The sequence below is a fragment of the Oreochromis aureus genome, linkage group 14, assembly GCF_013358895.1.
Source record: "Oreochromis aureus strain Israel breed Guangdong linkage group 14, ZZ_aureus, whole genome shotgun sequence".
Classification (NCBI taxonomy): Eukaryota; Metazoa; Chordata; class Actinopteri; order Cichliformes; family Cichlidae; genus Oreochromis; species Oreochromis aureus.
Genome location: NC_052955.1, coordinates 6619229 through 6646349, shown reverse-complemented (window position 1 = coordinate 6646349; position 27121 = coordinate 6619229). Strand labels below are relative to the sequence as shown.

At 40.1% G+C, this 27121-nt stretch overlaps 1 protein-coding gene across 2 annotated transcripts; it reads right to left on the bottom strand.

Moving 5' to 3' along the window:
* Window position 1: 1 nt before the first annotated feature.
* On the bottom strand, window positions 2-24487 carry LOC116336507 (tyrosine-protein kinase receptor UFO). 2 transcript variants are annotated; one of them, XM_039622563.1, is made up of 20 exons: window positions 23833-24487; window positions 20434-20644; window positions 19925-20025; window positions 19652-19834; window positions 16770-16850; window positions 16545-16660; window positions 14595-14790; window positions 10212-10351; window positions 9963-10107; window positions 9780-9800; window positions 8861-8990; window positions 8505-8596; window positions 6616-6711; window positions 6267-6344; window positions 5739-5831; window positions 5232-5353; window positions 4528-4637; window positions 3997-4156; window positions 3239-3375; window positions 2-2731 (listed from the first exon to the last, which is right to left on the bottom strand). In XM_039622563.1, exons 1-20 carry the CDS (start codon window positions 23993-23995, stop codon window positions 2284-2286), a joined length of 2823 nt encoding a protein of 940 aa, XP_039478497.1. In that variant the 5' UTR covers window positions 23996-24487; the 3' UTR covers window positions 2-2283. The 2 variants fall into 2 exon arrangements, with proteins under 2 accessions (XP_039478497.1, XP_039478498.1); XM_039622564.1 differs by having other exon boundaries at window positions 9780-9797.
* Between the last annotated feature and the right edge of the window lie 2634 nt (window positions 24488-27121).

Sequence of the window (27121 nt, the reverse complement as noted above, 5' to 3'; positions counted from 1 at the left end):
CATGAATTAACTGATTTATTTCTTATGCAAAATAGTGTATATACTGTATAAAAATTTGTTTACAAATCATTACAGTGACAATATAAGGCAGTTATAGTACAATTTTCTCCCAATTCAAAAAAACACAACAGGAAAATGTACACACACATGCACTGTAATGCAAAATACTGGCTCTGTGAAGGCACTTGGTAAAATCATGAAATTTAAGGCTTTGACTGTAAGGTGGAGTTTCAGTTTTTGCTGGAACACACTTGGAAGCTCATTTTTGGAACAAAATACGCCAAAGACACAGATATAAAACAGGAGACATATTTGCATTCAAAGTGGTATAGCATCTGTACATGGAAATTTAAACCAGTACCTCAGCCTCAGCACCACTGTTTGTGGTTCAGAAACAATGTGGGACTCCTACTGAGTATACAGTACCAAAGCTATTACAGTAAATGTACACTTCCTTTTAACAAGAAATTTCCATAATGCTACTAGTATAACACACCATTTTATATGGTTTCATATACAAGTACCTTTGATGTATACTGTACAACTAAGAAACACAGCGCCTCACTGACATTTTTTCTCATCCTGAAATGTGTGCCAGATTATTGTCAAGGCCATTCCAATGACAAAATTATAAACTAATGCAAATACATAAAAAACAAGTGCATAATGCTGTGTCTTTCTCTTGGATTCTGCTATGTACAGCGCCAAACAAGTGGCAGGATGATGTCACATGACGAGGTTAGTGATGTTTTCCAGTCTCCCAGACTTTTCTCATCAACAGAAAATACTGCAAATGTGTCATGTTCTCTAAGGCTTTGTTTTCTGCTACTAAGAATAGGAAATAACTGAAATACAACAAAAAACCCCAAACAAAAAGATACACAAATTATAAACACACACAGATACAAAAACATTAGTGCAAGTTGTAGAAATATAAAAATCAGCATTTAAAAAAAAGTGTAATAACACTGTGCTTGACATAAAAAAATTAAAGGTGAAGAGTTCATCCCATTATTTGTCATGGATAATGCATTCATTTCCTACCCTCAGTCCATCCACCTGTACCTTGAATTATCTGTGTCCTCTTGATTTCTACTAGTACGTCTGTCCCTCTAGAAAATCCTCAGATTCCTGAGTTATAGCGAAGATATATACATACGTGAATCAGGACATGCACATGTAACAACTAACAGTGAGGAAAGACTGGTTTGTATGAATCGCTCAGTGTACTTGATGCACAACTAACAGTAAAAACCCTGGAGAAGATACAAGAATTTGTTACAGCGGTACACCGGGCTCCGATGCAAATCCTGTATTATTAATATGTTTTTTAATGGAAATACCTTTACTTTTATTTGCAATTTATTTATTATTTTAAGATGTATATTGGGAATAAATCCTTAGATGGAGTGCAGCCAACATTGTGCAACAGTTGGTGGCACTCCATGGAGTTCATATTTTGACACTTTTGACAATTTGTAAGCTAAGTAAAAATAGGGTCAAGTTAAAGCAATCAAGCAAGGCATTCTGAATTTCTTCATAAACTTTCTTATTGTAGGTATTAACATAACCTTAAAAAAAAGGTTTTCTGATCAGATAATTCACCTTGTGTAAAACTGGCTGTGCTGGTTCTTTGTTCCACGAATGAGTGGAGTTTCTTCTTGAAAAAAAAAACACAGTTTCCTTGGGTGTGACAGGTCCTCCATAGAACTGCTGATTCACTGTAAAGTTCAAGCTTCTGGGTTTAGTCTGGCAGTGTCTGAGCTGGTTTTACAAAGAGGTTTATTTATTTTTAGCTTAATTACTCCTTTGCATTCAGGTAGTTGAACAGAAATGGTATGTTACAGCTAAAGCAACAGGGAATTCATTTCTCTGATTGTGCTGGTGTGTGTGGCATTGTAACATGTAATGTAGATCTCTTCACCCTCTTATTGGTAAGGGTGTATCCGGCTGCTACAGCAAATTACATTTTACACTCACTTGGCTCTGGATAGTGTAATAAAACTTCATATGAGACAAGGCTGGCTTATAAGGTGTTTTTTCAACCCCTCATCTTATAAGAAAGGGGTTGAAAATAAAATAATGCCAGTCCTTCACGTCATTGGAATGAATTTGGCTGCTTGTTTATGAGTATGTCTGTGCAAACTATGTATAGAGAGGCACATAAGGTTTCTTATTGCTGTTAGAAAGAATCAGCGACAGGCTGGATTTTGTTCTTTGTACTTGGACTGGGATAGCACACTTTGGCAGTGACCAGTCTTGTCATTTTTAAGAGTGAGTCTGTCACTGCCAGGGCATTTTCTTGGATCCATTCCTGTCCTCGAGCAGCTCAACAGTTGGAGTGCGATTGGGAGTGGAGTGGCATGATGACTGTAAAGGCAATGTGGCTGTGGAGGATGACACTGGCATGTCTAGACTCTCCATGGAGTCAGAAAGGGTTCGGTTGGTTTCGTGCTGTGGACAGAGGACATAACGGTTGGGGTGGTGGACCTCCACTGTGGTCACAGACTCCAGGCCTTTCAAGCAGAGAGGGGATGAGCGTCCAGTGGGATCCCGACCACCAACGGCTCCGAGCTCCATGGAGGACTCGTCCATGTTCACGTATAGAATCTCATCTGGATCTTGTGGGTCTGGCAGATCCTCCAGGGCTTTTTCTAGCTCACAGCGCAGTGACTCGAATGATGGACGATCTTTTGGGCTCAGCAGCCAGCAGGAGAACATCAGGGAATAGCTGGAGAAAACAAAGGAATGTTAGTGGAGAATGTACTGTTAGCATGTTAGCACATGAAAAACAGTTACATTTAATATCCCATAGTAACTAAATATTTTTATAGAAATAAACAGTTCTGCATTTCTATGTAATTTTTTTCCGGGATAAGAATATGTATTCCATACTTTTAAATATTGAGTTAATTTCTAATAATTAGCTCTATATTTCCCCCTTGATCTTCAAAGGTCAATTTTGTTTGTGTTAAATTTTGGTTTATATTTTAATACATTCCGTGTTTAAAATCCTCTTTTTTTCCTCACTTCAGTTTTCTGTGCTATTATTTATAATGTCAGTGTGACCGTCAAAGAATCTTAATCTCAAAAATTCTCAAAAACACTTCTTTAAGAGCAGACAGACTGGAGAAGTCTTTAAGCATGTAGCCTTGGTTGATTTATGGAAACAGGGTACTTATAATGAGAAGGGAAAAGATTTCATTATCAGTAAAGTGTTTTTGTCAAGGATACTCACATGCTGTCCAGACAGTCTGGAGGCTGCTTGAGACGGTTTCCTTGTCTCAAATAATCATAAATCTCACTATTTTCGACCCCAGGGTATGGTGTCTGGCCCCGAGTGGCGATTTCCCACATGGTGACTCCAAATGACCACTAAGAGCGAGCACGAGAAAGATGGAGAGGCGTACAGGGAAATAAAAAGAGAGAGGGCGAGGAAGGGTTTAGCATGAATTCCTGTAGACTTTACACACCTTGTCACACATTAGTGAAACATGAGTCTACACTGGTCAAACACTGGCTATGGAAAAATATCACAGTTGTGTTTGTCTTGGATTTTTGGACATCCTACTTTATGAACAAGCACTAAAGAATGCAGATCATTTTAAGTGCTTGCACTGTATAAACACAACTGCACATGTGCATCGACACGTAGGCCCTTAAAAATACTGTATATGTCACTAGCTTACCAGCTGCTAAAGTTGATATCGCTTACAGATGTTGGTCAGGACATATTTATGCATATTTATACTGAAATTTACATATATTTTGGTAAATAATTTTGTCTTCATGATCAGCTGGTATGCTTAAGCAATGTATAAAATACTTGTTTCTGAGAACTTTAGGTCTTGTAAAAAATTTGACGACAAAGCTTTAATTCCCAAAACACATTGTTAACTTTTTGAGAAGCAGTATTTTTATTCCCAAGCCTCTCTAATACTGAATGCCTTTGTTCTGTAGGGCACACAGTAACAAACACACAGAAGATGAACTTACCACATCACTCTTTGTAGTGTAGACGCGGTCAGCTAAGCTTTCGATGGCGATCCATTTTACAGGCATCTTGGAGATCCTGCCCTGTCTGTAGTAGTCTCCATTGTAGATCTTCTTGGAGAGGCCAAAGTCAGCCACACATACATTCATATTCTCATTCAGCCTGTGAAAGGGCATTTAGACATGAGCTAGTTATTACATTTGTGCTGGTACTATATATATTGAATAGTATCTACATATCGACAGTCTTATTCAATTTAACATCCAAAACATTTGTTTTATAACACTCATAAACTGGTATGACTTGCTTGCATCATTAGTCTTTTATTCTAGCAAAAAAGAGACTAATGCCTAAAACTGACATCTAAGAGTAATGTTTAATATTGAGCAAAGTGTGTAGTTCTTGCTTTACTTCTTCACAGAGATTTTCTCCAAACATTGTATGTTGGATGAAAAAAAAGGAAAGAGAAAGAGCAAACGAGAACACCCACAGGAAGTGAAAGAGCAAAATGCAGAAGCAGAGATTGTGCTTACATGCAGTTGCGGGCAGCGAGGTCTCTGTGGATGAAGTTCTTGTTGCTGAGGTATTCCATTCCCCTGGCAATATCGGTCATGAACTTAACCAGCATTTGAGATGGGAGGTACTGCAGGATAATACAGAGAGAAATAAGTTTGGTTTTTGTTCTTTGTCTAACAAAGCTGACGTGTATTTTCTGTGCAGTAGAGGGCACCAGAGCCCATTGTGTTGCAAGTCTAATTGGAGCACTCCTTTGCTCCAGATACTCCTCATGTGGAAACAATAGAGTTCAGCTCCACTGTGTTCTTGGAAACTGTGCAGAACTCATGGGTGTTTCAACACTGTGTATGGATCTTGTTTTGATTAGGGTTGTGTTACCCAACTTGGCTGTTCAGGGACTTACTGCGTAAGGCAGTTTAAAAAAAACAAACAAACCCAAAACAAGTATTAATACGTAAAACTGAAAATAAAGACGTGTGTTGTTGTAATCTCTGACTGTACGTGTTGCCGGAAAAAGTATGGGTGGAGACTTGTTTAAGAGATCTTTGAATCTCTGTTGAACTTTGGAACCCATTTAGCTGACAGACATGTGAACTTGTAAACTCCAAACCTATTAAGCTGTTAAGCTGTGTTGGACTGTATGTGTGCATATGCATAGGTGACTGTGAGTGTGCATGTCTGTTGCTGATTTTGTGCATTTGTTTGCTGTAATCAGACTAACCACAGGACAGTCTCCCAGCCTTGAGTATAGCAGATAACTGTGCAGATCTCCGTGTTTCATATATGGCAAAATGACCACAGGGGAGGGATATCCTTCACTCTCCACAGTCTGTAGACACACACCTATTAAAAAAACAAAAAACAAAAAGAGCTTAGTATGCACTGAGACTTCATGCCTCTTCTGTCTATTCAGAAATTAACATCATTTTACTCTTAATCCCAAAAGTCTTGAATGTGTATTTAAATAAGTGTCTTCATCTGAAGAAACAACACACAATAACTACAACACAAAGGATTTGTTCTATGGCTCTGTTTTCTTTGGCTCTTACACAGAATTCAGAGTATATCTGAGCAACAAATGCCTTCAGCGTTTTTAGTTGGATGCAGACAGAAATTTCCAAACCTGAATGGCTATGTGTCATTAAGTGTAAATTAGAAAAAAACACAACCTTTTGCAATTTGAAATAGCCAACTTTTGACATGCCAAGCAGCAAAAATGCCAACTCACCAAGGAGCCTCATGACATTGGGGTGGTCGAACTCTTTCATGCAGGCAGCCTCTCGGAGAAAATCTTCCATCTCTGATCGTGTGCATATAGCAACTGGGGAGAAGAAGGTACAGAGGGGAAGCCACATCACTCAGTGGGTAATGCATGGCACTAAAACCAAAAGGTTGACAGTTTGCAAGAATAAGAAATAAACTATTTCAGAAGGCCTTTTGAGTCCCTGGATTTATTTAACTGTGAGTTCATGCATGTCAGCATTTTTAACCACTGAGGTCGTTTAAATTTCTCAACTAGAGTCCCTCCATAATTTAGTTTTGAAAAAAACATCTAAAAAAATTATATGGGGTAAAACTTTCTCTTCTGCCAATATTTTCTAAAAGCTGACTTTGTCCGTTTTCTGATGAAAACTGAGATATTTGCCCTGAACACTTGTAAATTTTTGACCCAGGAGGCTGCTTATCAAATGCCCTGTGTTCCAAAGATGAAGGGATTCATTGTAGTGATTGCTGAGTACTTTTACTGTCTACTCACTTTTCATAGTCTTGACAGCGACTTTGAGAACAAACTCTTCTTGAGTCAGCAGCCCTTCCATCACAGAGCCAAACTCCCCTGAAGACAGAAACACGTAGTTTAAAGCAATTGAAAATCACCTCTCATTAATTTCTCAACTGTAAACAGTTTATACAACTATTAAACAGCAAACCGTTTTACTATACAAATATATAACATATTTGTCTGACAGGAGATAAGTAGAAACCTGCATTGGTGCTATGGCAGACAAGTCTATGAACATATACCAATTTTGAAAAAGAAGTGTTAACAAAGCCTGAGATTAAAAATATATGTATATTAATAAAAACAACAAAACACCGAGCACTACCTTCTCCCAAGGTCTTTCCCAGGGTTAATTTATGTCTGTCCACCATCACATCTTGGAGCTTCTGCTTCAGCTCATCGCTGATGCCCAAGCTGTTCACTGAAGAAGGGGGAAAAACAGAATTTTAATGCTGCTTAGTTGCCTGAAGCAGTTTAATTAACAACACAGAAATGAGAGAATAACAGCCTGATTTTGCCAAACAGCCTCGCTAGCTTTCTCAAAACCGCAATGCATGACACTAAGCCAAAAACAAAGTGTTTACTTGTAAAACTCCCCCAAAATGAGCATTAGTCTTTCCAGTTTAAACAGTTTCTTAGTCCCATTAATACATTATTTGAAGTTGCATTCAGATAATACATTATCTTTTGTTATGCACTTTTTCAGGTACATGTGTTTGTTGCAAGTCTAACATAGTTTTATGTCTAAAAAACAAAACCATTTAAAAGTGAATCAAAATGTTACCAGGACCTAACAAATAATATAATGTAGTGAAAGTAAAAGTGCTTCAATTACAATGCAAAGAAGTGCAATATTCTTTAATAAAATAATATTTAAATAAAGCTCTGTTGGGAATATGTGACCCCAGTTTTGTTTTTTGTTTTTTTCTATAAGTCAATGTGATCCTGCAGGGACCAGGTTGGGTTGAGGGACATGAGGTCAGAGGATTAAGCTGGTTTAAATACTCACTCCACAGCTGGCTGTCATTGAGCTATAGTGGTAAGCTGACTGCGCTACACATTTTAGCTCTGTTTTCACATCTGGGCCAGGATGTGACAAGGCTACAACATGCTCAGAGATCCCCTCCAGCTGCTGCTACACCATCAATCTGTCAGGCATTGGACAACAATTTACTCGGTCTTCAGGCATGTTCCAACACATGCTGGCGTGACCAGCTATTAGCCAAGGCTTCTAACATCTAGAGCTTCGGGGTTTGACTCCACTCTGAGAACTGGCTGAAATTACCGGTCAGTGTCCACAGCTTTAATTCTGTCCAAATCTCTCCAATCTGATTCTTTCCCTTTTACCCAGTGCAACTTTCTTCATTCACTCTGAGTCTATAATATCTCTTCATCTCTGTATCTTGGCCCCTCTTATTTTACTGAATAGTTTTTTCGCTCTTTTCCCTGCAGTTTTATCTTACTCCTGGCCTCTTTGCGGCTATGGCAAGCTGAGACTTGACCACGAGGACTACAATACTGTGTGCATTGGTTACAATGGCAAGACAGGTATATCAAATCATGAGGACTCGCAGGGACTGCTGGCTGGGAAAAGCACAAAAAATACTGTTTCTATGATGCTACCAGTTTGAGTTAAATGGTACTGTTACTTTATTTCCCAACGCCACATGCCTTTTCCCAAATTGGAAATGTGGAGCAGTTATTTTAACTTGTTTTTAACATCTCCAGTATCATGTTAAATTTAACTTTAATTTGCTTATCTGAAGAGTCTAGTTTAATTTTGATGTTCATGCTTGATTGCACAGGCCATAACTTCATTACTACATTTCCCGCGCATATAATTAATAAGCCTATTAAAAGGCTGCCTTATGTAATATAAAATGCTCACTGTTGCTATGGCGTATGTCAGCTGACTGAACTCTCCAGGGCTATTATTACTGTGGGAAACGAATGAAGTGTTAGTGCATTTCTGGCTTTGATCAACCAAAACAAACTAAAGATGTTTTCTCTTGCTTTGAAATAATGAGAATAGAGCTGCAATCGTATGATGCTTTTTTTTCCACAGAACTGCTGGTTCCTGTTATGTCTCTTTCTTTAAGGGCAAGTTTGGGCATGCTGCTAATAAAGAGTACCTGTTTCTGCCAAAAGGACAGTTGCGTGCAAATACAGAGTATCAGCTTTCTGCCAAACATGGCAGACTACAGAGGAACTCACATGTTGCTTCTGTAGTCCTACGGCTGTATGATCGGCGAGCACGGTACCTGACCACCAGCTCTCCACTCTCCATCATGGGTTCAAACGCCTCTCTGTGAAAGGATACATCACAAGAAACATAGCAAAACACCAAGTCAGGTCACACCAGTGAACAAAAGTGAAAGATGGCTTTGGGCCACATTTCATGAAGCTATTTTTAGTCTTTCAAAACAAATGTTATTGCTTTATATAAATGCTTTAGAAGTGTGCAAGTGAGGCAAGCAGGCTGAGACCCAGAAAAAATTGAGACTTTTTGGTTTGGCACAGTCACTGAGTCCCTCCCTTCCAACCACAAGGAGCAGTAACACCCTACGCACCCAAAGCGCGTCTCCTTGCGCCGCAGTTTGGCCACGTAAACAGCCAGGAACACAGCTATGGACACAGCACCGGTAATGGCCATCACCACATAAAACCAGTGCCAGGAAAAGGCTGGGGGCGATGACGGACCTGAAGGATAGGGTGTGGATGGAGACAGATGAGCATTTAGTAGTGTAGGTCTTGTAATTTGGAGTGGGGATTTAGGAGTTTAAAGCAGTAATTAAGTCATTTTATCGAAGAAGAAAGAAGACATGATTTGTGTAAGTTATATTAGCAAGATGACAAAAAGCATGCTGAAATATACATGCCGAATTGTTGGGAATAATGGTATGAATCAAGTGAAGAAAGTGACAAAGCAAACTCTTTGAGCTAAATCAAAAAGTCCTTCTTTTCCTAAAAACATAGTCCTTTTCTTCACTCTAGAAATATTTTGCTGTGCCATTTCCCACACTGAAATTTATTCTCCAGTCACTGCCACAATCTACCGCTGAACACTCACAATCTCTACCCAGTGTTTACAACTTCTCTTTCTTTTCATACTCATCCTCCCCGACTTTCTTTGCTTCTTTTTCTCCTCTCATTTGCCATTTTTGTTGTTTGAATTGTCTGTCTAGCTCTGTTAGACAAAGCAAACAGAGATGCTCACTGCTCCTGCCAGTTATAAATATTTATGATGCTTCTCCTCAATCAGCCCCATACCTCTCTTCCCCTTTCCCTTCTCTGTGAGATCATCTTCTCTTTTTTTTCTCTTCCTTCCCTTTTTTCCCAAAATACACAGTGAAAGACACTAAGAAGAAGTAGTGCAGTTATGGAGAAAAAAAACCATGAGCTCACTTCCACTATCACTGTCATTGTGTGCTACTCAGAGAGGTGACAGAAGAATGTTTGTATGTGTACATAAATCCAGTCATTGCTCACCTCTAAATTCACCCATTTCTGCTGGTGTAAAAAATAGAGAGCATGTGTTAATATTTTGACTTTTTAAAACAGATCATATCAAGTATATTTTAGCAACCACAATTTCATCAAACGAAATCATTGCTTTATAAGAATAATACGTTAATCACACCTGTTGCAATATATTAAGATTTTGTTACTCACCAGGAACGTTGAGTGTCAGAGTCTGAATGGGTGCCCAGGGTCCTTGACCCGCCCCTGTATAGGCACACACTCGGAAAGAGACATTGGACAGGGGGACAGACAGATTGATTGCGAACTCAGTGCCCAATCCAGTATCAATGACAACCTGAAAGAAAAAAAGAGACTGTCATTATTAAGAAAAATTGACATTTTCTCCATGCATTTGTAAATTTAACAACTTTGTTGACTGTGAATGTGTCCCACACTGACCTGCTGAGTAGCAGGTGTGCTGTACTCCACCATGTAACCCTGTAGCTGCCCATTTAGTTTTCCTGGTGGCTCCTCCCACATTACTAGTACCTCTGTCCCATTTAACTTAGCAGTCACATTAGCTGGTGGATTTTCAGGCACTGAAAAAGAAAAAAACAAGAAAAACAAAGCTTAGAAGCATCTCAATTTTCTCCCTCCCTCCTGCAGACTAGGATTCTCTGTTTTCCTCTGTTTTTCCCTCTGTGTTACCTTGCCCACTAGTAGGTGGAATTAATCAGTGCATCTGGGAGCAACTGTCCACTTAACTTGTGTCTTTCACACAATTTGTAATGACTCATGGAAACATCATAGCAATTTTTATTTATAATTATTGTAAGTGTACCATCAGTACTTTAACTGTGTGCTAAGTGGCCTGTGTCCAGCGGACTGGAGTTAGCCAGGCATGTGTTGTTTTGACAGCTTAGAGCCTCTAGGGTGTGGATAACTCAAGCAGCTGGAGGGAGAAGATGTCAAAGAATGTGGAGAATTTGGCTTTATTAGGACAAAAAGGCATCTGAGGGCACCGCAGACAGGGGTGATTAGTCAAGTTCAGAAGCTGTTCTGGTCTTTCTTTGTCATCATGGTTCAGTAAAGTCCTGTGTCTACTTCACTTCATGCAGTTCCTTTTCTGTTGGCCACTCCTGTTATTGCTTTATTCATTCTTGTCTGGCTTTGTTTTTGGCATTCGGGAGAAGAGAGGGGGGAAAAAAAGGCATCTGGCTACCAAAATACCCACTGGAGAGAAAATCTAGCTGAATAACATGCTAGAAATAGTGTGAGGAATTTATGCACTGTGTGTGTGTGCGTGCATATGTGATTGATGCACTGTTGAGCACAGAAAACCAAGAAAACTTTCAATAAGAAGAAGTGAAGGCTTATATCCTGTGTTAGTGTTTAAAGCTTACTTTGTGTTTGCTTCTCACTCTTGGTATGCTCCCAAAGTCACACAAACAAGCTGGACACCCACACACACCCACGCATGAGCTAAGTCACCGTGCGGGGGAAACACAGCCCAGCCCTATGGATGATGTTATCAGGAAGCGTTTGGCGGGTGATTGTTTCCACATGTGGTCCTTATTCTGCCTGCCAGCGGCAACAAAAGCAAACTCTAAGTCAAGTTTGTTCCAGCAGTTCGGCTCCGCGTTTGCTTCATCATCTGTCGGACTTTCTCTTTCTGCATTCTCCACCTCTTTGTTGCCCATACTCTTTTACTCTCCTTCTCATTTTCTCTCTTTCCCTGACTTCTATCCAACACAATTCCATCGTTTCTTTCCAAGTTTTCTTCTCCTTCATTGCTCTCCCTGTTTTAATGCCGTTCTTTGTTCACGTCACAAGTTCATTTGAACAGAGATGTTGATGTAAAATGTAGGATTAAAAAAAGAGTTTCCCTTGTACAAAAATAATGAGATTTGCAAACTTCAAAAAAGGAAATGAGATTTGTGCTTTTTTGTAAAAATGCCTCGTGTTTTTTATTCTTCTGAAAGAAAGGAACGCAAGCCCTGACTTGGCAAGAGATTGAGAGAGAAACTCTCGAGCCACAATTAGTTCACTACAGCAAAGGTTCAGATTTGAATCCACATCAGACTTACTGTTTCACATCCTGTTGGGGTGAAGAAAGTGTCAAATGATCAGATTTGAAAGTTGTTTGAAAGCAGGGATGTGACTCTTTCCTCATTCTTTATTCTTTTTTCCCCCATTCTTGCAGGCTGTATCCCCTTTATGTGGGTGAACATATGTATGGAAAAAGGTCATCCTTAAGCCAGAAACTGACTGGTTCCCATACATGAGAACCAAGACAGCTCTACACAGGAAACATGTGCAACACAAATGTTAGTGTCATCAAAAATGTCTTAACTTTTAAGGCCATCCACCTTCTTTCAATTTAACAGCACAACCGACTGCTGTCTGTCTGGGAAAAAGAGTCACTTAATGCTTGAGAATGCATTTTTGTTGGCAGTAGTATTAAGCAGGATTAAAACGTGACACGTGTGCACATTGGGGTATGTCATCATGACTCACTTCCATTGGGACAGTGAATTGGGCTGTTCTGTGACTGTTTATTACATCTCTTTGGGGGTACAGACTGACGTTATGCAAGGTGTGTACAGAGAATCAGGACTCCATTAACAGCCATTTAGTTTCTTAGTTTATTCTTTGTGTGTGTGTGTTTTTTAATTCTGGGGTTCTTTTCAGACAAATAAAATAGACTTACGGTATGTAAATAAATGCAATAAATGTAAAATCTCATCTCATTGCCGCGTTAGGATTAGCGGGGTGACATGGGTCGACTCACTTCCTCTCCCTCTGACCAGCCCTACCCCCTCATCCTCCAGGGAAAAAAGTAGACTGGGAAAATAGCTAGATGAGTGTTTTCTCAAAGCACCCCCTTCTCCCATTTTTTTCTGCCCTTCCATCCAGTCCTTCCCTTCTCCCACCACCACCAGCACTTTTTCCCTTTTTCCCACAGCGCCTAGCTCTGTGTTCTGGAAAGGAAAATCATAAGTCAACTGAGGTTAAAAAGGAGGGGGGAGAAATGAAAGATGAATGAGTCAAGCTGAAAAACTGGATTCAGAAAAACTTGTTCAGCTTGTTTGGGGGTGCAGGAAATCACATCCTCAGCAATGTTTGTTGGATGAAGTAGAAAACAATGGCTGAAAGACAAATGAGTAAACGCCAGCCCAGCTCATCTGGAGGAACCAGATGAAGGACACGAGACATAAAGGGAGAGAGAGTTTAGCATATAGTATATGCACAATTTATGAAGGATTTAAGGAGGCAGAAAGCTACTGAAGACTTCAGGCTCAAGAGAAAAACCTTGTGGGAGTTTGTCAGAGACTCCAGCACTGAATCACATGGAAAATGTGGAAAATATTGCTGTGCTGTAAACAGTCAAACTCTCTCTATTATTCTCTAACTCAGTTTACCCTTAATGCCTCCTGAACTATTTTTCTAGCTAAATGTTATGTTTCATTTGTCACTTTTTTCCTGTGAATCGAAAAGAAGATTGCTTTAGCTTAAAAAAAAAAAAAGAACTGAAAATTCTGCATGTTCGAGGACTGCTTCCCTTTTGCGTCTCCCGTTTATGAGAAAATGAGAAATACTATGTTTACAGATTACAGCAGCTTCCCTCATGGAAACCCCCAATCACCGCTCCTGTGGCATATCTTCTCTCTCCATTCCTATTTATCCAGGGATACAGAAAGCATGAGCTGGCATGGAAAATCCCACCTCAGTCTAAACTCAAACACAGGCTAGCATTAGAGTTTGGACAGAGTGCTGCAATCCTAACTGAAGCCTTTCAGGAGAATTTAGCATCTACCTTCCTTTTCCCCATCACAGCCTCTTCTGTCCCCTCAGTGCTAGTCAGCCTTCTATTTCAAGAGTTTACATTTAAAGCTGGGTTCACAAGGGTACAGTCACTCACATCTGGTAACCTTCATAAACACAGACTAAGGAAAAGGGGCACAGTAATGAATATTATGACTAATGGTGCACTGTAAACTAATTCCCCAACTCCATGTTATCAGAGTTCAGAATGAGTCTTGACTCATAATGATCCAAGTTGAAAATCATTCAAAAGACTCTGCAGGGAATTAAATCCACCTTAAAATAGATCCAGAAAAAGGGATCATGGGGCAAAAACAAATGTAAGTGCAGTGCTGCTGAGGAACTTTTGCTAGCTTTAATTCTAGACAAGACAGAAAACAGTCAAAGTGACTCATGCCCAAAGCATAAGACAGCTTTGAAACATAGCTGGAGTATGTGAACTACATCTTAAACATAACATAGTATCAGATATGCAGACCTAATAAGTGAATTAGACTTAAGTCAGAGTTCCAGACCTAGCATATGAATTGGGCTTTAATCTACTTTGTCATCCTGGAACAGAACAGCTAGGCCCCGTGAAGCCATCATCTTTATTATTACTGTTTTAGTCCTGTTGAATAGGCTTAGCTGAGAAAACAACACTAACACATGTTCAGTGTGACTGAGGGCATCATTCTGTTAGCATATACTTGCTTCATGCACTTGCACATTTAGCAGTAAAAGTATCCCGCTGGCATTTGTTTGAAATGCACTTATAGAAAAATGACCCTTACTACAGAACAAAAACACCATAAAAAGCAACTCAGTGGTGTTTTTGTTACTGTGTAGATTCTGTCCTGGACTGGTTACAGTTCACAGAAGGAAGGCGGGAGACTTAGAGCTAGGTCAGTAGTCAGATAACAGAGGCTTGACCTTGAAATACTTCTGAAGAAATAATCTCACACACAGCGACATAAAAAGATGCGCACATCCGGACAAGACATCCTTGATGAAAACAAACAACTCTGCAAAACTAACCTCCTTCTTTGGTACGTAGCTCCACCCAGGGAGACCAATCGGATGGGCCTTGGCTGCTATGGCAGGCCACTCTGACAGCATAGAGGGTGTGAGGCTCCAGGTCTTTGATGATGTGTGAGGATCGTGGCATGGACACAGTCTGATTATGGATCAGCTGATGTGGGCCTGCTATGATGGACTCTCCTGAAAGTTTAGCCTGGAACATTAAGATGATAAACATTATACTTTGTATACTTTGTAATCAGTGGTTCCTATTAATCTGATTTACTGGTTTATGTGCAAACAAGAAGATGATGTGCTGTTTTTGAGTCCAAATAAAGACTGAAAACAATATGAGGAGAAAATAGAAAATCACTTTGAACCATGCCAGTCTCTTTAACAAATCAAGAAATTTCTCTGTGCTTTGCCTGTCTAGTCAACTGTTTATTTAAATTTCTTCACAGATAGGTGAATTGGTTGTACAGACAAAATGGAAAAAAACTGAATTCTTGTCTGCAGTTTCTTAAGCTATTATTTGTTGCTGCTGGAGGTGGTGGGGTCATTAAGTGTTAATTTTTAACAATGCTGTAAAATGCTCCTTTGCTGCTCTGAACAAAAGCCAAACTCAGCAAGGTAGACTAAAAGCAGAACCCGCCAACCAGACATCACAGGCAGAAACCTGCTGTCTCTGCAAAGTCTTTATGGTAAACACATTTAAAGAGGAACACAAGAAAACAAAAGCTTCTCTGCAGCAATTTTATAACCACATTAAAGTTGCTGGTCTAGGCTATTATTCTGCAGCATTGTTCATTATCAACAAGCTTGTTTGAGATGGGTGGAGTTCACAGGTAGAGTTACAAACATTATAAATAATATGCCTAAAAATGAGCAGCCACACAAACAGATGTTTGTAGCAGGTGCTGATGTGTACTGTTTTACCATATAAAGCAGGGAGGGGTAGAGGGTGAGTTATGGCAAGAAAAGCAAAGCAAAATCTCTTTTCTTTAAAACTAGGCTAGCAAAAGGCTCTGAACTAGAGAATTACCAAAAAACATGAGCAGTGAAGAGGTCATGTAGTATAGGAAGCTTAAGTCTTTTTCCTTATGGCATGAGTTAAACATCTGAGGATGTCTTAAGTTGCATGAATGAGGAGAATTATATGAATGTGTGAGGGTTTGTGAAAGCTCGATGAATCACTGTCCAGCCTGCAAAACAAGTGTGTTTAATCTAATAGTACAACTCAGCCCTGAGTCACTCTCCAGCATGCATTCCCCCTTGTATGGCTCAGACCCACAATACCTGCTGTCACTGACTTTTCCTGTTTTCTTTTAACAACTTTCTCCACTCCTTTCTTTCACCTCTCTAAACCATTGCCTTTTTCATGTTTCTCTTCACTACAAAAACAACTGTTAAATTCAGCTTTTTGCCCCATTCTCCTGAAGTAGGCCCCTTTTCTTTTTCCCCTACAAGGGTAAAGGGGTTAGAAAGAGATGGAGGAAGGGAGGGGGCAATAGTATCAAGAGGTATGAGGGGCAGCTTTATTAGAACCAGACGTTTAGGGGTGGTGCTGCAGTGTTCCCTTCTCCAGGAGAAAATTTTCCTCCTCTCAGCTATGAGCTATAACGGCCTCAAAGCATGATAGTGGCAGAGAGACACTTACAGAAAGAGAGAGAGGGAGGGAGCGGCCCTTCATAAGTCCAAGAGGCCACTTTCCCAGAGTGAAACATGATCCACTGGTACATGAATAAAGCAGGGAGGGGTAGAGGATGAGTTATGGCAAGAAAAGAAAAGCAAAATCTCTTTTCTTTAAAACTAGGCTAGCAAAAGGCTCTGAACTAGAGAATTAGCAAACAGAGGGTCAACGATCAATTGTTTACAGGTAGATCAAACAGCTGCTGTGGTTATTGCAGCTAGTGTTCTGAGCTAGAAGTGCTATTCACATCTCCCACATTTACCTCTTGTTTTTCTCACCTGAACAGAACAGTTGACTATCTGGTAGATACCTCCGAAACCAGGTTGCCACGATAAACGAAGTGTGGACTGAGTGATCTCTACAGCTCTCACATCCTGAGGTTTGTCTGGAAGAACTAAAGCAACAACAAAAAAAATAAAATAAAATAAAAGATGTAAACATAATTATATGCAGATAAACTAGCAATGGCTGAGGTGATACTGCTTGCATGGGCTGACACCTACCAGTGATGGTACCAGATCGGGAGGTGGCCACACCCTTACGGTTTTGGGCCTCGCAAGAGAAGGTGCTGGTCCTGTTCAGGCCTGGACAGAGAAATGAAACATGCAGGTGTGAGGGGGGAAACACTTCGGCATGCTGAGTTGCATGTGATGTTAATGTGAGAAAAATATAACTAGAGTGAGAATAGCATGAGCGTAAAAGTTTCCATTCAGTAACATCCTCTGTTTGTCAGTAGTATTAGGTAGTAGGGTGCTTCTTCCTGAGAGTGTAATGGTTGTTAATCCAGGAAAGATTTTTCACAATGACTAAGAATTTACATTTTGATTTGTGGTATAAAAAAGTGAAAAAATGTGCAGCTGCTTCAGCTTTGGCAAGATAAGACAGTGTTAAACTTTTATACCTTATCTAAACATTTCAAGAAATTAACTTTATTCCATAGTGAACAGTGAATCTTAATGTGAGTAAATACATGCAGAAATCAGGTTTACTTGTTGCACATGTTTAAGCAACGAGAGCTGACCAAAGCTGTGTACTAAGACGAATAAAAGAGAGGAAGAAAGAGCAGGATAAAAAATGTGTAGTATGAATTTCAATGGTAAAATATCAATTACTATAATATTAAGTTTGATCAAGCCAATAAAAAGCCATATAAAGCGTAGGTGGAGATTTGCTGATATTCAGGTTGAAAGACATCAAAGATGTGCTTATTCTGGTATAAATCATAATATTTTTAAGACCTGCATGTAGTTTTGATTAAATATTTTTTTCTCAGTTGGCTACTATAACCAATATGATTTTCCACAAGATCATCAAAAAAACCCCATTCTGGTTTTAACTGCTATTTGACGTAATTTGAGGTTTGGTTTTTCAAAACTGCAGCTTCATGATAAAGCAAAAGTTTTGGGAGTTGTAAATGCTTTTTGCTTTGTAGGCTGGAGAACAAAGAGGGCAGCTTAGCTGAAGTCTAGGTGTAAAATTCTGAGCTGCTGCCTTCAAGAGGAGCTGGGGCTCCTGTGAAGGGGGAAAACAAGTATGACACACTGACATTCAGCAGAGAATGAGTCCTCTGACAAAGTGACTCACAGCGTGCTCACACATTGAGCATTTTGTAATGCAACACAGGCCTACACACACAGACACACAGACAGACAGTGAAACATGTGACATTCAAGTTTATGACTCTTATCTAACACCCCAACATTGTCAATAAGCCACAAGCTGAGAGTGACAGAATCATGCAGTGTGTTTGCCCTGCGCCGACGGCACCATGCCCCCATTGTGCCGTGGCCGGAAAAAGAACAGGGGGTACGATCCTCGCTGGCTGTAGTGAGGGGTTGTGAGAAGGGAAAAGGAGGGAGGGGAGCGTGGGCTGACCACTGGCTGTGTGAGAGAGTGAACTGCTCACCAAGCCAGCTCGAGATTGCGCCACTTGCTCGTGTCTCCTTCCTTCCTCATCACAAAACCACAAAACAACATCCTTTAACAGCTGGAAATGTCATAATCTGTTACTAGGAAGAACCTCATGATCCTTGCAGTATTGACCAACAGTGTTAATGTCAGCTGAGAAAGGCAGTGCATGGCTTTGGTACTTTTTTTTGCTAGACTAACATTTTCTGTGAACGAAGTAATAGTATTAGATTTCTCAATTTTCTTAAAAGGAACTGGGATTGTGAATACTTTAATGTTTCATGAATAACCTAAATGGTTTAGAACTGGAGGAGAAATGAAACTGATAATGAAGTTGAAAGTGTTGACTTTTGCAGGGGAGTAAACCAAATATGCAACATAAATTTATTTTGGTGAATAGATTTTTTGCCCAAGACACAATGAAAAAAGAAAAAGAAGAAAGAAGAACAGTTTATGAGGACTTCTCAAATCATGAAGCTACACGGACATGTATGGCTCTTGGTTTCTTGCTGGTTGGAATGTACTTCATTCCATTTCTCTTTATGGGCTCCTTGAAAGATTATTTGTGTTTGCCTTGGTTTGGACCTGTGGTCTGCCAGGCCAGCTGTCCATACCAGAGTTGTGAGTGTAGGTTACCATCAATCGAGTCCTAGTCAACACCATGCAGCCTGCTCCGATGAGTCAAACCAGAGCCCTCAACTGAACACCGCTGCTTACTCCTCCCTTTTTCCTTCTGACTCAGCCTCCTCTGTTCTTCAGACTGCCACTGGTAGGCTAGCTGGCAGGCATCTGTGGTTTGCATTCAAGCAGCAACAGAACCCCCCTCCTTTACCTCCTTCTTTCTTTTATCTCCTTATGTCCTCTGCACATCAATTTTCCATCTCCCAATTTCCCAATTGTCCTTTCTGTGCTTGCTGCTCCTTTTTACCCACAAAACCACAAGGCATGTCCTCAATGGATTCACTGGCAATGCGCCAGCCTGGCTCTCTCTGGGGAGGGTGGTTATTCGGTAGTATTGTTTTGGCAATGAAAGGAGGATTTGAAAGTCTTTCAAACACTGGAGATAGTTGCTAAGCAGTTTTTGAAGTAGGTCATTATAACTAGTCTAAATAGATTAGATTCAAAAACTCAACTCTGAACCACAACCTCCTGAAGGAGTACTTCTTACTCGTCTAATATTTAATTCCCATATCAATTTTTTTTACCTGCAGAAATTAACATTTTTAACTTATTAATCATTTAAGTAATTAATCTTCTCAGTTTTTAAAATGTGAGGGCCCACTTCTCTTGCCAACATGTCATGCTTGGGGGGAATTTTTTTCTTTCTTTTTTAAAAACATTTTGAACTTGATCATTTGTTATTGTTTTTATATTCTCCTGTCCATTTCACTGTCAGTGCAAAATGAGGATTTGAGAAATCTGTTTGTTTAAACTGGACTAACTAGGCTGTGGTGCTTGACTGAGTAAAACATGATACCTGTGAGGTTGAGAGTTGAGGGTGAGAGGGCCACTGGATCCATCAAAGAATTCAGAGGATGGCCATCCTGTAGCCAGATGACCGTGACTGGTTCGGGAGGCCCATGGGCTGCACAGTGAAGGCTGAAGGAGACATTCGCCACGACAGTCATGTGGTAGGGCTCCACAGAAAAATGAGGAAGGCCTGAGAAAGACTTAGCTGAGTCAGGGTCTCCACTCCTTTAAACAATCCAAATCTATAGACTTCTGTAGCTGTGGTTGCTTAATAACTCACCTTCCAGCTGAATACCACCCTCATCAGAAAAGGTCTCATTGCTTCCTGATAGAACAGCACATTTGTAGTAGCCCATGTCAGGGAGCTGGACCTTCTCAATTCTGTTATGTATATAAAGAGGAATATTTTCAAAGGTTTTGTAAAGAGCAGAAAATGTCAAAGCAAACTGGTAATACAGGGAGTTGATGTTTACTTTCTTTCTAAATTTAACATTCAGTCATGCCTGAATAAAATATTTCAAGTTACAGCAGATGAGATAAATGTGATTTTCCTTGGATTACAGAATTTCTTTAAAAAATGATTTCTCAGTTTCTCTACTATGAGTGGAAGTCAACATGGTGACATAATCCAGCAACAGCTGTGTTTGAGCTAGAAACAAGACGGGGTGGAAGAACAGGAAATAAACACTCACATTTTTAGACCAGGTGTGACTGCTTCACAATACATAATCCTTACATCTTTAAATGGAAAGAAACTTCCACATGTTAGCAGTCAAAACTGCATCCTACCTGAGTGTGCTTATGATAGTCCTACTGTTGCTGCCAGTGAGAAGTTGGTATTGATTATTTTCTGCATGCTCCAGTGGCACACCATCTTTCAGCCAGATCACATCAGGGGACTCCACGTCCTCACTCCCTTTACCATTCACTTTGCACTGCAATGTAACAGGTTTGCCCAGTGAAGAGATGACAGTAGTGGGACTCTCTACAAACTCCAAATCTTTGAGAGAGGAAAGAAGCAGAAGAACAGGTTAGCAAACTTATAAGAACAAGATTTCCCGCTCGTCTCTTTTCTATAGAATCTGTGCAGCTACACACTGAGGGTAGCATTACTTCAGACAATGTTTAGCTTTGTCTGCAGTCTTGTTACATCAACTGATAACAGCTGATCTCAGTCCAGCCCCCAAAAACCTACTGCTGGCTCAGATGGTACCCTTCTGTGCATTCTTCAGGCAGATATCATACAGGCAACACCATGTCCTGCTCCTGCAAGCTGCTTTGCAACCCACCGTGACCCCCAGTGCCTTCATTTCATCTTTTGCTTGACCTTAATGTGATGTATGTTGTCACTTTGTTGATGCTTGCTTTGAGCTGTACATGTTTGTCTTGCTGTTTCTTTCATAGGACATAATTCTTCTATCACAAACAGTCATCACTAGAAATGAAAGGTTCACTCTTTTTTGGAGCTAAAGTGGTCCTGACTCAACTGTGATTGATCTGCATGCATGTGCATGACACCCTTCAGTAGTTTAATTCACATAATTAGATTTAACTACATTAATCATGTCATCTATCCAATATAAAACAAAAATAAGAGAAACTGCCTAAGACAAACTCCCATAGATTAAGCTGAAATAATCCAAACAACAATTCAAAACCCAAAGATATTTAAATCACAGTGACACAAAACATAGAAAAGTAGTAAATCTCCACAATCCACAAGCAGCAAGTAGCAAATTTTGGTTTAATAAATGTCTGGAACATTAAATCATAAACAGAATTGCTGTTGTCCTATTAATCACTCAGCTAATATGTCCAGCACTAAAGTCTTCATTTGGTTCTGTCTGATAAATATTTATTACTTGTGACAGGCTTACTTTTGCAGTTGCCAGGATATGATAACCCGAGCTTTTGAAAGACTCTGGTTATCTCGTGCTCCTACTGATAGTGAGGCTGACCTGAGAAGGACAGCACTGATACTGAGACAAAGGCTTCTTGTTAGAGGAAGGTTGCCCATGTTGCTTAAACAATGTCTGAGAACAGAGAGCCCAACACAAACTAAACGTAATTATAATCACAGCTTCTCCATAACAGTATTCACAGACCTGCAGCCTATAGATGTCTGATGTCAGAAAAATGTTGAAAACGGAGGATCATTCTTTTTTTTAACCTTCTGAAACTTTCAATGATAATGAATTGGAATACGTAACTTAAAAACCCAGATTTTCTTTAAACCATAGACCTGGCAAGTGCACATAAGATGTGCACAGATTTGTGATACAAGAATTCTTTTCTTTCTTTCGCAGCATCACATAAAAATGCAAAGCATCCACTCAACCAACCAAGCCAAGGCAACTCCTTGTAGATAAAGACAACATAAATCATTTGAGGAAGAGCAAACTTGGTTTTCAGAGCAAGAATGAAAAAGCAAGATTTTCTCAAGCTTGTCAACACACCCTCCTAGTCTGTTTCATGGTCACCTTTCAACCTTTGACCCTTTACAAAGACCCCAAAGACCCATCTCATTATAACACACATAAATGCCCATAATTCAACAACCAAAAACAGATTTAAAATGCACCTTTTTGCAGGACTTATTTTACTCTTAACTATAACATGTCTCGACAGAGTGTGTGCTTCCCCACCTCTTTGTCTGTGTGTGTTTTCTGGCATTAAAAGTCATTCATCCCTTTATTTTTAAGCTTGGCTGAGCTCTTTCAATATTCTACATGACCCTGGCTTTGCCCCCCTCCCCCTCCAGTGCATTGAACCGAAATAGCCCCATTTTCTTTCTCTGTATCTTTTTTGCTGAGTTCATATAATAATAACCTTGTAAACATTTGACAAGATTGCAGACAGACAGAGAGAGGAGGCTACAGACAAACTGTGTGTCTCTGTTTGTGTGTGGCCTGTCTCCACTGATTCATTGGTGCCTAACTATTTCATCGCCTCCCTATTGTTCCCTGAATTCCCTTCAGGTCCCCCACTTTTTCCCTGATCTTTTCTTTCCACCCTGCCTCTACTCCTACTCTCCACTCTGTGAGAATGCTCAGATGTTAAATGTCATTGGTTGTGCGCATACCAAAAATGTCTGACACAGTCTTAAGCATTTATCCTCCTCTCACTCCCTGCTTTATCCTCCTGCATTTTTAACAGTGTGGAATCCATTCACTGCCGTGCCTTTGCCCTTTCTCCTTTTCATGCCATTCATTGGATTCATCACTACACATTTTGCCACCTCCCCTCCAAACTCTCTACTCTTGCCCTCGTACCCCATCCATCATTGGATTGGAGTCTGAGTCAGACAAGCTCTGACTCACAAACCAAAGCATTTGGCCCCCTGAACCCCTCCTCATCCTTCACATCCTCACATCCAAATAGGAACTGAGACATCCGAATAAAATTCTCCATTCTTCACGTCGGTGTCTAGTAATCTCCCTGCCTGCTAGTCATACATATACTGAGGTCAGCTGCCCAAGAGACAGAGTGACCACAATGGTCAAAACATATAAGCTGACAGGTGGAGGTCCCTGTAGGGATACTGTTTTCATCGACTGGGTTCAATTAAAAGTTCCCAAACAGTCATGTTTTTTGTCAGTAAAGTTTGTTTTAAAAGATAGTTAACATACTTTTGAAATGATTCTGTATAGTGTAGAAAGACTATTTTCTTAAGAAATCGAAAATTTGGCTTTCATCTTTCTATCTTGGCGTTCAGCAAACATTCTCTTTGTTGATTATGATTCACCCATGTCTCAGCATATTTACATTAAATGCCCACCTTTCACTTGTTTCAGTACATCTATCAAATTCCAAATCTTGTTCGCATGAACTCCCAGCGTGAATAAACATTGATCACCTGATCTCAGAAACATTGCCCTTGAGCAGTTAGTGTTACTGGTTGTTACCTGTCAGGTAAAACTCCCCCTCACTTACTTTGATTGTATTGTAATATAATAATAGTGTACAATAATATCAATCCTTCACTTGCTTTTGAAAACTATTTTTTTATGTTGGCCAGATGTTGAACGCCCCTGCAGCTGTGGTTAGCCAAAAGCAAATTGAGTTAACAAGGCAGAGAGCTGACTGTGCTAATTGCTCTTTACGATGTTTCCCCCTGCACACAAGGTAACAACTAACAGGCATATTGGGTAAATAAAAAAAGCCGCCCCCGTTTCAGTTAAACCTTACCTGTCAGCGAATCTGCAGATGTTGGTATCCAAACCGAAAACATGACGGTGAGAATCACAAACGACCATGTAGACAAATTCATACTTTCTCTCGAAAACAAATGACCTCGGAAAAAGAGCTTCATGAGGAGAAGAGTCATCCTGGAAACATCACCAGACTCCATTACCGCATCGCAGCAGCTCAGAGATTCAAAGTTGTGTTTTGCTCTAAAGAAAAAGAAAAAATTTCTCTGACTTGGCAGGTGCTGAAAATGGTGAGTATCCACAAATCAAGACCCAATCAAAGCGAATCCTCGCGTTTCAGTTCCCCATTTTAAGAAACCTGCGGTTAAAAAAAATCTCTGAATTGCCACAAACTCTTGAGTTTCCCTTATGCTGTTGCTTTGGTTGGTTTCAAACGGAGCAGGGCTGTCTCCATCAAAAACTTTCATCTACCATGAAAAAGCGCACAGCAAACGACGCTCTAAACTTTCCTTGTCCAAACAAGAGTCTATTTCTAGCGACCAAGAGCGTATTTTTAAACCAGTCTTTCCTGTAGCCGGTTGTCCAAAGTCTCTATCCTGCCCACAGGTTCCCTGCGACTCCAGACATTCCCCTGGCTTTCTTATCCCTCTCCCCCTTTCAAACACGATTCAAATTCCTCAACTCAAGTTCTTTCCACCCTCCTCCTCATCCTCCTCCTTCTCCACAGTCTCCCTCCTTTTCTCAAAGGATGTGAGAAACTCTGCGGCATGCTGATTGTCTCGGCCCAATCTCCCATTCGCTTTTTAATTACACAGGGATGCCCTGAAGTTGTAAATGTCTCCGTAAATCAACAGTTTCGCGCTTGAAACACTGTTTCAAACACAAGCCTGTGCATTTCAGTGTGTGTAACATGACAGCATCATGTACATATAATAAGAAACATAATGTTACAGACCTGGCTTTTTAATAATAAACTTTTTTCTTTTTTTCCTAAGAAAAATATATTTTTTATCCTGCTGTCAAAGTTGATTGCTTATCCACATCTATTGTTTTTCTGTATACTGTTTTACAATAATTAAAACATATAAATGTTTAAAAGTACTACTATTAAAACACCATATCCAGGTTTAGCGGGATTTGTTATTAATTCTTCATTATCTTGCTGCTGTTTAAAACATTTGAATATGTCGATTTGTTATTCCAACCAGTCAAAAGCAAACGGGATGTCAGCAAAAATGCACAGAAAAATATTCAAACTATTTTTGTTTGCATTTACTCCATTGTACACAAACAGAGCCACCATCACGATGTCTGGGAATTTGTTTGAAAATCCGGATTCAGTCATAACAATTTGAAGCACTCTCAGCTGTAGTCTAAATAACTTTCCTTGATTCACATCTAAGTTACTGTTGTAGATCGCGATGTCTGAAGTGTGTTCTGTGTGTGCGTGAGGAAATGCTTCTTGCTGCGTGAGAGAAGTCCCTGCAGGGTTCACATATCATTCATGAATGAATTGATTTGCTGTGTATATTTCTGTGTTTTTTTCTTCACTGAAAACAATGAGAGGGGCTGGAACTCAGGTTGCGAAGAACTCAGTCCGACTGCCCCTTTAAGAGTAGCTCTGCGGACAGTGTTGTGTTCCCAGGGTTTTTAATGGAGACAGAGAGCCACTGAGAAAGACCCCATTGTATATTCTCTCCTTTCAATCGGGGCTTGAGCAATGGTGCTCTCACTGCTCCCCGATAGAAGCACAGAGTGGAGGGAGGGAAGAGGGTCGCAGAGGGTGGTCCTGCATAAGAAAGCGGGGCGTTCAACTCCAAAACACAAAGTTTCGGGGCTAGTTGGACCTGGAAGGAGTGAATGTTTGGGTTTAAAGGGGGAGGGGCATCAAGGAGTGTTTAGGTTCAAGTCACGCTAAAATCCAGGAAACCTGATTCATCACACACCAAGACCCAAAGATTTAAAGACTTTTACACGAAGCTCAAGTGGATTAACAGAATTAAAAGCGAATGGTCTAGGTTATAAAACAAACTATATGGGCCCCAGCTACTCACAGAGTAGTAGGCTACTGCTGAGCTCATTTCCCTGATAATCTCAAATGCTTATTAACAAAACAACCTGTCTGGAAGAAGAGTGTCTATTGGCTGGAAGACATGAGAAACACCTTCCTGCTACTCTCCCAGCTACACACCCCCCCGGTGGTGCTGATAATGAGCCGAGGGCCCTTTTTTCCCCTTCTCCTTACTGCAGACTTGACAGCCAAACTGCTCCATTCAACCCTGATGATTCATTAAAATAAACTGTAGTGACTGACTGCCTGAAGTTGAAGGCTCTTATGCCCCCTGCTGGGGACATTGTTCAAACTGCAACTGAAATCATGGAAGAACAATCAGTCCTGAGAAACTCTCTGAACAAACCTAACTGAAGACTGATCATTTAAAGGTGGTTAGTTTAGGCTCCTGACCCAAACTGACCTCCTCATCGGTCAAACACGTTGGTGTTTTTGTTATGACTTGAGTATAGCCGCCAATGGATCTAACACCGACATTTGCTGATAAATCTGAGCTATACAAGATTGTTGTGTGAGCTCAGATTCAGCCAAATGTACAAAACCTATTGGGAAAACATTTCATTTGAGCGGGGCAGCAATGCCTAACATAGTGCAAAAACAACACAAAAGCATAACAGGGTGAAAAGGCGATGTCCTCAAATAGTAGAGTCAATCCCCTGATTTAAATCAAATTGAGCTGCATTCGATCAGACTGAAGACAGACGGACTCAACAAAAAGCAGAAGGTGAAAGCTTACTTCAGCCATAGAGTGTAAAAGATTTTATACTCAATACTTGATATGATGATTTTTTCTACACTCCCAAATAATTTGAAAGCACAATGTAATCAATATTCTTCTATCAGTACTGATATCATTTTTTATTTTAAAGTTGACTAAACCGGGCCAAAAACACCAGATATTATTACTTCATGTTTGTTCTTTGCTCTGAGAGGTGTGCAGCAAGATTAAACCTTGCAATGAGAGCTTTGTGCTGTTTTGTGTTCATCTCACTGGTGATATTAGCCAGTAATAGGAACACTGAAATAGCAACAGACAGCAAAGCAAATGACATCTATGTGCTACAGTGTAAGATCCTGTTTTTCTGTCACACATAGAGTTCAAAAGAAGGACTGATCTGTCTGATGGGAAAATAAAATTTCCAGTGGGATTATCTGATTTTATGTCATCTCCTGGCTTTGACTAACTCCTTAATAGCTCTGCTTGTCATAAACTTTAAACAGAGACAGATATGTCTGTGAACAAAAACCTAGAGAC